General features: G+C 38.3%; 1 protein-coding gene across 1 annotated transcript in view; it reads right to left on the reverse strand.

The window, feature by feature from the left end:
• COL24A1 (collagen type XXIV alpha 1 chain) overlaps positions 1–12,673 on the reverse strand; it is a 133,767-nt gene that overhangs the window by 56,104 nt on the left and 64,990 nt on the right. The window contains exons 24-27 of the mRNA XM_027694196.1: positions 12,243–12,296; positions 10,895–10,939; positions 5,037–5,090; positions 3,925–3,969 (exon numbers count right to left, since the gene is read on the reverse strand). Of these exons, the coding sequence (XP_027549997.1) occupies positions 3,925–3,969; positions 5,037–5,090; positions 10,895–10,939; positions 12,243–12,296 (198 nt within the window). The remainder of the gene's footprint in view (positions 1–3,924; positions 3,970–5,036; positions 5,091–10,894; positions 10,940–12,242; positions 12,297–12,673) is intronic.

The raw sequence follows: 12,673 nt of genomic DNA on the forward strand, positions 1-12,673 counted from the left end.
AAAGCTGTATTTCAGGACATATTCCAACTTAGTAGACTGAATAACCAAGTGTTATAGTCCAATCTCCTGATATTGAAACTTGCCTGTTTGTGCAGGGTTGCCATCTGTATTTTTCTAAGCAGATACTAAGCAGGACTTGACCTGGGAAAGCTGCTACAGAAAAGAAATAACTACTTTGGCACCTCAAACAGCAGTGGCAGATGTATTAGTGAAAGACAGGAGATGAATGAAAGCCAAGAAAAGTAAGAAAATTTAAAGAAGGCAGCACTTTGGTATCAATAGCAGACATGGACATGTGCTTCATGGCATAATTTGCTATGAATTCAGCATTTACAGGATTTATTATTGCAAAATTTCTTCTTTGGACAACTTATTCAGGTAAGTTATCTTATGGAAAACGGGAATGCTGTGATGGATTGCCCACTAGATAATACAAAAAGAGTACTGTATATTTTAACCATAGGCTTAAAAGTATGCATTATGTTCTCTAATTTGAAAAACTCTGTCAATAAAGATAACGAATAAACAGCAAACCATAGACAAGACAAAAAGAGGTGTCGGTGATGTGGTGGTGCAGAAGGGACCCTCCCCCCAAAGAATTTTATTAGACATTGGACTTATTATGAACTTTTTAGTAATTTCTTTTTCCCTTTCCCTTTATAATTAAAGACATTGTACAATAATTGCACATTGTTTAGTCCAATTTGTACAATTTCTCCTTGCATTTATTGTCACCAGGTATCTGGTAACACAAAATTCACAAGGCATCAGAAAGGACAGGTGCCTTACTCCATACCTTCTTTTGGACTCCATCTTAAAATCTGTCCCAGCAGCTGGTAGCACTTATACTTTGTTCTTGTACTTTGTCTTCTTTTTTTCAAACTCTTTTTTTTTATTTGTTTTGTGTGTGACGTGTGATTCCAGAGATGTCCTGGAGTCATCACTCATGTCACCAGAGCCAATACCGAATAACAGGGAGCGGATGTATCTGTGAGTTAATAAGTTTGCACTCTATCTGCATGCCAAGGGAAAGAGAAATTACTTGCTACAAACAGAAGCTGATGAGAAGCTGGAAGTAAAACCTGAGTCCAAAGCACACAGAAGTGAATATTTTGCATCAGGACTCACATCTGGAGAAGCGTTTTCTGCATATGAGAAAAACCGTCCTCTTCCTGCTAGTACTTTACAATTTTTTTTTTTAGGAAAAACTTAATTGTTACAGATGTCAGTGGTGAATAAAGTGAAGGAAAGGGGTTTTGAATGGTCTGAGGAGTACTGTTGAGTGTGCTTGAAAGATTGTCTCCTGCTCTTGGTGTTTCACCATTGGCCTTAATGAAAAGATAATATATATTATCCTCCTAAAGACCATGTAGTGGGCGCTAGTCCTCTGCTGCCAGATAATACAAAGGTAACATCTCAGGATCAAGGGCCTATAAAGCTCATTTGATTAAAATACATGTACATAAAGCAGAAGGCATTCCAAAATCTACAGGTAAAAATGAAGAATATTTATCCCTAACTTAGAAACTACTTCAGTTTTCAGGTATCACATGTCATCCTGTATCACATGCAAATTCTCCAAAAACTAAGTGTGGGAAAGGGTAATTAATGATGGGCCATACTTATATTTCTTTATAACACTGTAACAAGGTTGCAACATCCCATTGTTCAGCACAGCAAATATTCTGTTATTTTATTATTGCATCTTGACCCTGACTACATTGTGGTAGCTGGTATGATTATTTTATTTGTATCACTGCAACATATAATCACTGATTATGTATTTGAGCCAGTAATTATTACATAGAATGGAGCTTTTTTAGTGGTGAAAGACAATGTTCATACAAAATATCTGAGTTGTGGAAAATTTGTGCACTGAATTCAAGTTCACTGTGGAGCAAAAAAAATTCCACGTCAAATCCAGAAATTTAAGGTTAAGTAACTAGCTGTTTTATATACTATTATTAATGTAGTGACTTAAGATTGAGTTTAGAGTTGTCTTTTATTAAGGATTTTGCTGCATGTGATGCTGTACAACATAGTAAATGCTATGGATTTTCCCTAACATGTTACAGGCTAAAAAAAATGGAATTCCCATGGAATAAAAGCTTCATCTTCTGCAGTACTGGGCGGTGGTGGGGAAAGCAAGTGACATGTCAGGGAAACACTGGTTGTAGGGACAGGAGATTCTACTACTGTGTCCCAGTACAGAGTCATTTCTGCATCTCTCTATAAAAGCAAGGCAGTGTTATGATGCCCCACTCCTCTCGATCACATGCTCATTCCCCAGTACTCACCTGTGTTTTCCCCAACCATCTGGCAATATAACCCCCCCTGAGATTTTCCAAACGCTAACACGAGGAAATGAATCTATGTTTTACAGCTCTGATTACAACCTAACAAAATGAAGGTTTTGTTATCCATAAACTACTGAACAAAGCTATAGATCAAGTGGCTGCTGAGCATATTCACTACATTTAGAGACATACTGGATGACTTCTAAGGGACCTTATGCCATGTCATGGCACTACTGGTACCTGTCTAAGCAGATACTTTTAATTGACTGAGTCCAACTTCTCAGCCCCTTTCCCAAGGGCACAAACTTCAGAAGCACAGAAGATCTGGACTTGTCTTACAGGCAGTTTGTAAAATTTCAGCAGTAACCAAACATTTGATGAGCTGTCTGGGGTACACCTGCTTGGTATTTTTGCAGACAATGGTGAGCTCACTCTGACTACCAACTAAATTGAACAGAATTTGTGAGTAGTACAGCACTAAGCCCAAAACAGTGGGTGGTATCTCTCCTCAGCAGACATTAACTCAAGAGACAGAATCAATTTACTCGTATTCTACACATCATTTGGGTAACTCAAGCATGGGCCAACAAGCTCACATCTGCTCATAAATCCCAGACAAAAGTTAAAAATTCAAAAGGGCAAGGGATGAAATTAATTAGAGAGAATTTTGAGGCGGTATGTTTAAGCGACAATTATCAACTAAAAAAGCACCTACAGTGGAAGAACTGAGAAAGATAAGGCCTTTAAAAAAAGAAGATCTGTGGATCACAAACAGAATAAGAACATACTACTGTAAAAATGAGCACATGTATGCAAGAAGTATGTATCTAAGCAGCAAGTTTTCCTTTCTCTCAGTACTCTGAACAGTTTGGGCAGTAAGCTGGAGCCATAGACGTTTAGATGAATTGGAAGCAGACTATAGGGGAGTTAGAATGTGACTTACATTATCTAGGAAACATGAAAGGCTAATTGAATGGGGACCGTTAAGCCTGAAAAGAAAGAAAGAAAGGAGGCAGCACACAATAACAATCATCGTATGTAAAATGCTGTTTCCAGCAAAAGGGAATCAGGTTACACAACTGGAAGAACTTAATAAAGATAGAAAAGCCCTGGTCTGCCTGCAGGTCACAGAGCCTTCATCCTTGGAGCTTTTTAATAACTGGCTAGCCAAATATTTTTCAGCAATGATATCAAGATAACTGATCCTGCCTAGGCAGTAGAGGATGGACTACATGTTACCTCAAGGTCATCTTGAGCTCTGTGATTTTATGGAGGGTAGATAGAACAAGTCTGCAAAATACATCTCTGGCTAAATGCAGCCTCTCTAAAGATTTAACTGGAAAAGGATCACTTGTTCACTTAGGCAAATGTGCCTTGGAAAATCCCTACAACCACCTGCAATGTTCACACAACATATTAGGAAAAAAGCAGAATTAATTCAAGAAAATGCTTAAAATGGGAAATTTCTTTAAGTAGTATGATTCTGAAAAATGACAAAGGTATAACTACCATACTACAGCTTCAAAGACAGACAAACTTCATCAGAAACTTCCTGCAACAAATTATTCATTCACTCTCAAATGAACACAGAATTAAAAATCAAACCAGAAAGAGAATTCAAGCTTACTGCTACACCATTTTTTCCAAGGTTTCCTTGATCTCCTTGTTCTCCCTGTTAAATGCAGAAAACAGATGAAGCAGTTCATTAGAAAAGTAATTTCTTTCATATGTGTATATCAGTCCTCTATTTTCCTCAGAACCTCTTTATTTTCTAAGTTACATCTGCCAATTAAAACTTTAAAAGCTAAAATTAAGCAACCAATAAAAAAATTAGTTTTGCCAGTGGTTAATTTTGATTTTGTAAAATGATGTCCTAATGTGTTCAGGACTTGCCCACAAAAATGCAAGCTATGTATTAAGTGCTCACTAAATACATTAAGTCGGCAAATACTATAAACGAACTTCTTACTTTTTACTTATATCCTCCTTTCAGCAAATTACCTTCACTATTTCACAACTGCTTCAAAGGTAAATGTTGCCTGTGCACACTATTGATAACTGTAATTTTGTTATGAAATATTAGGAAAATTGGCATTTGTATAAGCTTCTCCTCCTCCCCCCAAAATCTTGAAACTGTCATTCAGTATTAGATTAATTCTGTTCTCTTTAATAATGCTGCAAGTTATGTTAAATAACTGGAACATTTTTCTGTGTATTTTACATGTGAAAGCTGGGTGTATATTCACTGGTGTATATTCACTATTAATTATCTAGCTATGATTATGATCTCAGTTATTTAATAACCAACAAGCAATTATTTGCATACTGTTTATACAGATTGCAGTTCAGCACTGAGAAATTCTGCTGCCACAAGCTCCTCTTTCAAACTGTAGCACTCCATCTCATTCCCACTCACAACCCAAAAATCCTGTCAGTGTAAGAACTGCCCTGAGTCCCTTGTTGTCCCCAGGCACCCTCACATCCCCAGGCAGTTAGATTTCATTTTAGCAGGTGCACTCTTTGTTCACACAGCCCTGTCTCCTAGAGCTGCACAATTTCCTTCTTTTCCAAAATGGGATCTTGCAAGGAAGCAGAATCACCATTATGATATACATTGATATTGTATGGAAACGTGTACTCACATCCTTTCACTGGCATGCCACTGTATATGGCAGTGTATAACTGTAAACAGTTGACCCTCCAAATATATTCTACTTCATTCATAAAACCATCACTTACCTTTAAACCTTCTGGTCCAGGATCACCTATATACCCTTTCTGTCCTGGCTTTCCCTAAAGTAAGGATTAGAATAAAATATTGTAAATATTTTATTTTAAAAAAGATAATTTCATCCCAATTTCTGTATTTATCAAAATATAGGTACTTAAAAATGTACATTTTAGTAATATTTAATACCAAAGTTTGAAGTAAGCGTATTTATAAATCTACATCTGAAAATACACTGTTGAACATTACGTTGAATACTAGAACAGTAAGCAGAATCTGTATTAAGTCTTACAGCAGTTAACACTGAGGAAAAACTATCACAGTCCAAGATTGAAATGCATCTCAATTTCACTTTGAAAAAACATTAGGGAGACAAGGAAAAAGACAAGGCCATGTTCTTTCCTGCTAATTCCAGCAGCATAGGGAGTCACACTAACAGAATTTGACATTCAGACTTCAGGGACTGGTGTCACAACTGTCCTTCTTTAACCAGACAAAATCAGCTCCAATATCCTTTCCTCTTTATTCAGAAAACTGATGATTAATTTAAGCCTCATCTCTCTCCACTAGCATTTTGCTGCTGATAGTTCTCGTTGCTATGATACTGCATTAATAACATATTGTTAGCTGGAAGAAATATAGCAACATCAATCAGAGCAGGAGGCCACAAAGTGACCAAATCTTTGAAGCATTTTATAACATTCATCCCTCCTCTGTTGTCACTCCTACAGACCCACACGGGCATACAAACCAGAATGCTTTCCCTCTTAATTTTCAACTAGATGTTTATAATGTAATTATGTCTCCCTTTCAGGAGGTTGTTTTCCCTCCAGGTGTACTTTACTTCCTCTACAACACCAAGAATAGCCTAACCCTTTGGTTATCTAGACAGCACAGCCCTGTCTAGACAAGCTTTCCCCATCTGCTCTGAGGAAAAGGCCCTAGTCCAGAAGTACAGGTCCAATGGACTGGATCAGGCTCTTGAGCAAGTTCCTAATGAGATCACTGAAGGCTGATAACTAGAGAAAGAAAATGAATTCAACATTTTAATGATTCAGTATCAAAAAGGTGCAGATTTCTGCTAAAAGGAAATTATCAGCTGCTGTTTCACCAAACGGAGTAATTGCAATCACCAGAGTCTGTAATGAGCTTTCTGTTCTGCATCAGCTGTACTGAGACAAGAGCAACTAAAGCAACAGGTAATAAACAGGTTTCTTAAAAAATGATGGCATTTTTTTCATTTGGCTCTTTTGCTTCCGCTGTTCTGTGTCTGTCTTTCAGAGCATAATTTGCACGTTAATTTCTAGGCATCTGAGAAATTCTCCATATGGCTTAAAATCACCTTATCTTAGCAGGTTCCATGACTTCTCTTATTAATCCCTTTCTATGTCTCCAATTCTCTCTGCCTACCTGAGTGATTTCATTTTGCCCAGCAAGTTCCAACAAATAAAACCACTTTAGGAATATATATTTGTTTCTGCCAATGGATTAAAACATGGCACATCCAAGAATGCAGGGTGAAAAGACCAAAAAGAGAAGTTCTGAAAGATCCAGACAAAGCAAGTCATGTCTTTCCACAAAGCTTAACAAAGAACGAGTGATGGGCTTCTGCAGGTTACTACATGTTGTTTAACTACTTTATTGTAAAGAACCTTGGGGTCTTTCTAGACAGCAAGACTATAACAAAAATATTTCAAGTGAAATTCATTGAAAGAAAACTAGTGGCCACTATTAACTACCTTGATAACTTTAGTCCTACAAGAACTGAATCGGAGCTACAACTTGTAAAGATTTCTTGGCTCATTCCCCATTTATGTACTAGCTATGAAGGATGCACAACAGATGGAAGTTGATCAGAAAATGGAACAAGTGGATTTAACTGGTAAAGTAATTTGAAACACACAGATTTGGCTTTAAAAAGAAATACAATACATTTATATATGGAGGAAAAGCCACTGACAGAAGGTTAAACTAGGGATAGCTGCTTTTCTGCTTGCAAACCCCTGAGAAAATTACTCTTCCAAGGCAGGATAATCCCAAAGGAAATGTCTGTGTCCTAAAATATTAGCTGAAAGTTCTAGCCTTCCCTTTCAGGAAACAGCAACCACCTATTCTTCCTTTCCCCTCACAACAGGTCAGTACAGGTGTGTATATATTAATATAAATATCTCTCACAATAGCTCTATTTCCATCCTTCCATAAGCTCCTCACAAGCCTTCAGCCCACAGGAAGGTACTTTCAGAAAATACTGCACTGGAGGAGTGGGGCAGATTTGATAGCATTTTCCACCTTCTTCAGGAGAAACTGCTCATCTGATGACTATATGAATTCCAGGTTTCTTTAACACATGCAGCTCAGAAAGGAATCAACTCACAACAGTTCCTTTTTATCACAGAATCAGAGAATATGCCAAGTTGGAAGGGACCCACAAGGATCATTGAATCCAACCCTTAGCCCAGCACAGGACCATCCCCAAGAGTCACACCAGGTGCCCCAGAGGATCATCCAAACACTGCTTGAGCTCTGGCAGCCTTGGTGCTGTGACCACTGCCCTGGGGAGCCTGTTCAGTGCCCAACCACCCTCTGGGGGAAGAAATTTCTTCTCATATCTAACCTAAACCTCCCCTAAGACAACTTCAGGCCATTCCCTCAGGTCCTGTCACTGGTCACCACAGAGAAGAGATCAGTCTCTGCCCTTCTTCTTCCGCTCACAAGAAAGTTGCAGACTTCTACTCAGGTGTCTGTTCAGGTTCTGGTTTAAAACAATCTCCACTCTTTTAAAGTAATTTTCTGCTCCAGCAATGAAGATACCAAAAAACCTAATAAAATGCATCAGCTCTTGCAGTGACTGAGCTGAGCTACACTGACAGCTCATGTTAATATTTGGATAGCCTTTGAGAGAGAAAGTTAATTGGGAAGAAACCAAATAAACACAGCCACTTCTTTAATGTGGCATCCACTGTATTTTCGCAGGATAAATAAACAAATACTAAAAAAAAGCTTTTTTTTAAATGTAGAAGGATTAATTTAAGAGAATGTAAGTATTTGACTTTGGAATAGAATGGGTGGGAAGGTTTGGGAAGGAATGAATTAAATCTCAAATTATGTGATCAGATTCAGTTCGAAAAACTCTTCTAAAGTTCAAACAGACTGAGCTCTGTGGAACTGATATATTATATACCCTGAGTAAGCAGGAGAGCATCCTCAGTTTTGTCTCCAGTTGTTTAAGACACATGGGAATTCTTTTTCAAGCTGGGACCTGAGAACCAGGGTGCAAGTTCATATGCACTTTCTGCTCATCATCCATTGCAGAGAATGATCTATTCTGATGGCAGCATTGGTCAGGTGGGTCCCAGGGGTTTTTAGTCTTTTGCATGTTTTTTAAAGCAAATGCTAGAAACAAGGGCAGGGGAATAGAGAAAAATGACGTGAAAATTTATGGCTGTCTGCTTGGTGCCTGACTAAACCTGAACTGGGGGCTGAATACTTTGACCTGAAAAGTGCACAGTAGAAGAGATGAGGATTCCAGAAGCTCTAGAAACCCGCTCCATTACTGCTTCATAGGAATAATCAAAGGTGCAGAGTATATCACTGGCAATGGTACTTCACCCAGTTTAGACAAACCCTAGAAAAGTCAAAGTAACAGTGGCTGAAAGAGGACTAACGTGTTAACCATGCCCCCAAATAAGGTCTCTAGGGCAGGAAGCAAGGTTGCAATGAGAAAGGCACAGGCAAGATTTTCAGATAGAGCAGTTAGACATTAGAAAAAAAGTCTGTAAAACAGGCAAACGACTGAAGGAGATTGATGAGGGGAATGAAGACTCCCCAGCTCTTGGAGGCTGCAAAACACAAGTTAAACACATCAGTCAGCTAAAGACATAGCAGTCAGCTGATGGTGCCTTGGGGCCATGCATGGCCAGGCCACCTCTTCAGGTCCCTCTCAGAGACCTCCTCTGCCCCCATGGCTATTCAATTAGTGCAGTGACAACACAATTTTGATAGCGTTTACTTTCAGATGTAGCATTCACTCTGTTATACTCCTTTCATGGAAGTTGGAAAAAAAGCCTATGTATATCAAATGAAGGTCAAATTGCAATTAAGCAAACATAATTTGAAAAGAAAGATGTGTTCAGCAGCTTATTGACTAGTCCTGGTAAACTATGTCAGATTTAACAACTTCATGATTGTGACTCTCTCTCCAGTGTAATCACACAGTCTATGTTACATGTGGGAGTGAAGTAGCAAGGACAACCAGAGATGGGAGCAGAGTTCAAAGCAGCAGCCAACAAGTTGGCCTGGAGCTGTGAAACAGCTGGAGACAACAGAAGCTGAAGAATCCAGGCAAAAGCAGATGGGCCCCTGGATGAGGAGGAAAAACAGGCAGGGCTGCCCATCAAGCAAAATTCCCTTTTCCCCTACCTCTCATTTCAGGAGGGGATGTTAGCCAGCAAGCTACTAAAAATGTCTGGAGACAGCAACCCTGGGGCCCACCTCAGATCCACATACTTGTCTCTCAACAATTTGCTATGAGAGAGAGAAACCAGAGAGCCATAAGACATGCCAACGGTGTGCACATCTCCCATTGAGAGAAATAAAAATGAAAATAATTTAGGTCAAAGTGACCTAAAATAGATTAAAAACATTTCAGTTTGCTAGGTTATGCAGAAGTTTTTCCTCTTGGGTCACTTTGACACCAGCTGTTGGTGGCCTGTGCATGCCCGATGATGTATGGGATGTGAGAGTAGGTGTCTCTCTGCCCAAGAGTCACCCTCTACAACATATTCTTTTCCAATTGCCACAGCACAACATAGGGTTGCTGTCTAGCCATGAAGCCCTGCCCAAGGAGGAGACTCCAAGTATGATGTAGCCAAAACAAAAATTTGAGGCTCTCAGCAGAAGCTCAGACAGATTCAACTGAATATTGAATTCAGTTACAGAGGGGTTTGAAATTCTGTTTCATTTTTTTCATGTTTTCCTCATCTGAAAAACAAGCAGACTTTTACGGGAAGGTTTTGTGTTTGGATTTTTCACTTGTTTGTTTTGGTTGGGGTTTGTTTGTTTATTTTAACGCCTAATCTATGTGACAAAAAAATGTTTTAATATTACTTCCAACATAAAGCAAATTCCCAGCTTTGACTAGCTAATGAGCAAGAAAAATTACACAGGTATATACTCACTTTAAAAGCAGAAAACAGTGCAAAAGACTTTTTCAAGTTCATGCAAGAAATGGGAAGTCAACCAGAATGAAGACCAAGCCAGCGATAACCACATATAAGCAAATCAAGTAAAGGCAGAAGATAAAATTGCATTCAATAAGCTTAGTGAACTCCTGTAATCCCTAGTGCAGGCCAGTATTCATTTTAGCTTAGAAAGTTTCTAAAAATAAGCTTCAAGGTCACTAAAATGCTCACAGACACTAGTATATTTTTATAAGTAACAAAGAAATTGAATGTTAGTTTTAAACTTTTATCTTTTAAAACATGCCAGCATCAACAGGACTGTAACATTCCAGCTTCCATTTTTTCACTAACTATCTACGAGGTTTCTGGTAGACTTCTTAAAGCATACCTCCTTTTTATTTCTCCCTGTGAGTCGGGTGGGTTGTTCTTCTTCCCCAACTTAAATATTTTGATATATCAACTGGTTCAGTCCCTAGGAAGTGCATGGTGGTTTCATCTGTCTTAGAGGAGCACCATAAGCAGTTTGTTATTTATCTCTTCCTTTTCAAAAATTTTATTTTGAGGTATAATTTTTTGGATGGAAAACCACTTCTCATTTTATCACAGTCACTTCTCACAGTAAATTTACATTTTAAAGTAGTCTTCCTACTAAAAAAACCCCTGCTTTTAACAAAATTACTTATACTTACTCTTGGGCCAACTCCTCCCATAGGTCCAGCTGGTCCTACTTCTCCCTAAAAGAAATCAGGACTTCAATGATCTTGATGTCAAGTCTAATTTTAAAAAAAGAAACTCTGCAGATAACTGTTTGTATTTATTTTATCATCTTAAATTTACTTCATATGTGTTTGTATGAGTCCAAGTCTGACAGAAACACTATAAGACAGACAAATTCATTAGCCAGAAAGCCAAGACCTATATAGATGCAACAAGAAGGGTTGTGAAACTGTAGGTATACCTACCATGATAGCAATATTTTCACAATTTTGAGCAGGTAGAGAATCAGCAATGATGGGCCAATCTCTGTCAGCCCTGCAGTAACTCTGTTGTAGCAACATTTGACACTAATGACTATAAAAGCAGTGGGAACGTTCCTGCTTTTGTCTTCTATGATGCTATGGCATTTTGCCAAGTTTTTAACCCCTGTCTTTTCTCAAGGATGGAGGGAGGCTGGGGGTCAGGCTTGTCAGGTGTATAAGAGAAGAAATGAGACACCGTGCCTGTGCTGTGCACTGATATAGATAAGAACAACGTGGAACTGCAGTGTTAACTCTTCAGGGTTCACTCATTACATAGTTAAAGCATGAATTAGTATCAATTGTGGTCCACTGTTCCTCCTCAATATGGGAGATTTTCTCCAAGTTTTGGAGGAAGTGGTACACAACTTCTTCAATTACAAGCAACAGGAAACAGGAATTAAGAAATTCTACCTGTTTCCTGGCTTCAAACTAAACAGATCATTTTGCCACTGTTAGCTTTTACTCACTCAATACCTGTTGTGGAAGCCCATAATTTAGGTACTTACAAGTCTAGAGATCTATCCCAGAATCACTAATTAAATAATTTCTAATGTTATTTTTAGCCTATGAGATGTAAGCTTTTATTTTTATGATGACGAATTAAGAATACTCAATGAATCTATAAGATGAAGAGCTACCTTTCTCCTCCTTCAGTTAATAGGGGTCTAACTGTTTAATTAAGTGTATCTAGGACACTATAGTTAAATTGATATATGCTTTCTATCTCCATACTATGCCCCCCTGCAACATCTCCCCAGTTTAACTAGAAGAACCACATCAAACTCTGGACATGTACTACCTGAGATTCCACTGAAATAACTAAAGTAAACCCCATAATGGATGGACAGCCCCATATGGCTGCTAAAACCTCTTTGGAACACTTGCCAAAATACAAAAGAAACTTCAAATTTTGCATGACAACACCGTACACACCTAGCCATTGTTGTCTAACCCTCTTACCTCTCCTAACTTTTTCTTTGAAACATAATCTCTTGGCTAGATAACATTTTGATCTTACCTCAACTCCTTTGGGGCCTTGTGGCCCTGGAGGCCCTCGGTCACCCAGAAGTCCCTAAAGATCAAAACAAACACAGTGAAAACTTACATCAACAGACAATCACACTGGTCTAGTTTCTCTCATAAACCTGGACAAAAATGAAAAACTGAAGAAGCAGGTTTCACTTCTTACCACTGTTCATAGCATTTCCCTTAGAAAGCCAGGAGAAGATGCAGAAGAATTTTAATATCTGCTGGAAAACTTCTACCACATAGATTAGCTGAAGCATTTTTCCTTTGATGTTGTGAGAAGGAAGAAAATATTTGAACTCACAAAAGAACAATTCCTCTCTTTTTAAAGAGTTAAAGCATGCCATCATGTTAAGTTTAAAGCATCATCAATGTACAGATTTTTGATTTAGGTAGTCTTTAGAATAACATGTGGAGACAACA

The sequence above is a fragment of the Neopelma chrysocephalum genome, unplaced genomic scaffold (assembly GCF_003984885.1).
Source record: "Neopelma chrysocephalum unplaced genomic scaffold, ASM398488v2 Primary Assembly neopelma1_97, whole genome shotgun sequence".
Taxonomy (NCBI): domain Eukaryota; kingdom Metazoa; phylum Chordata; class Aves; order Passeriformes; family Pipridae; genus Neopelma; species Neopelma chrysocephalum.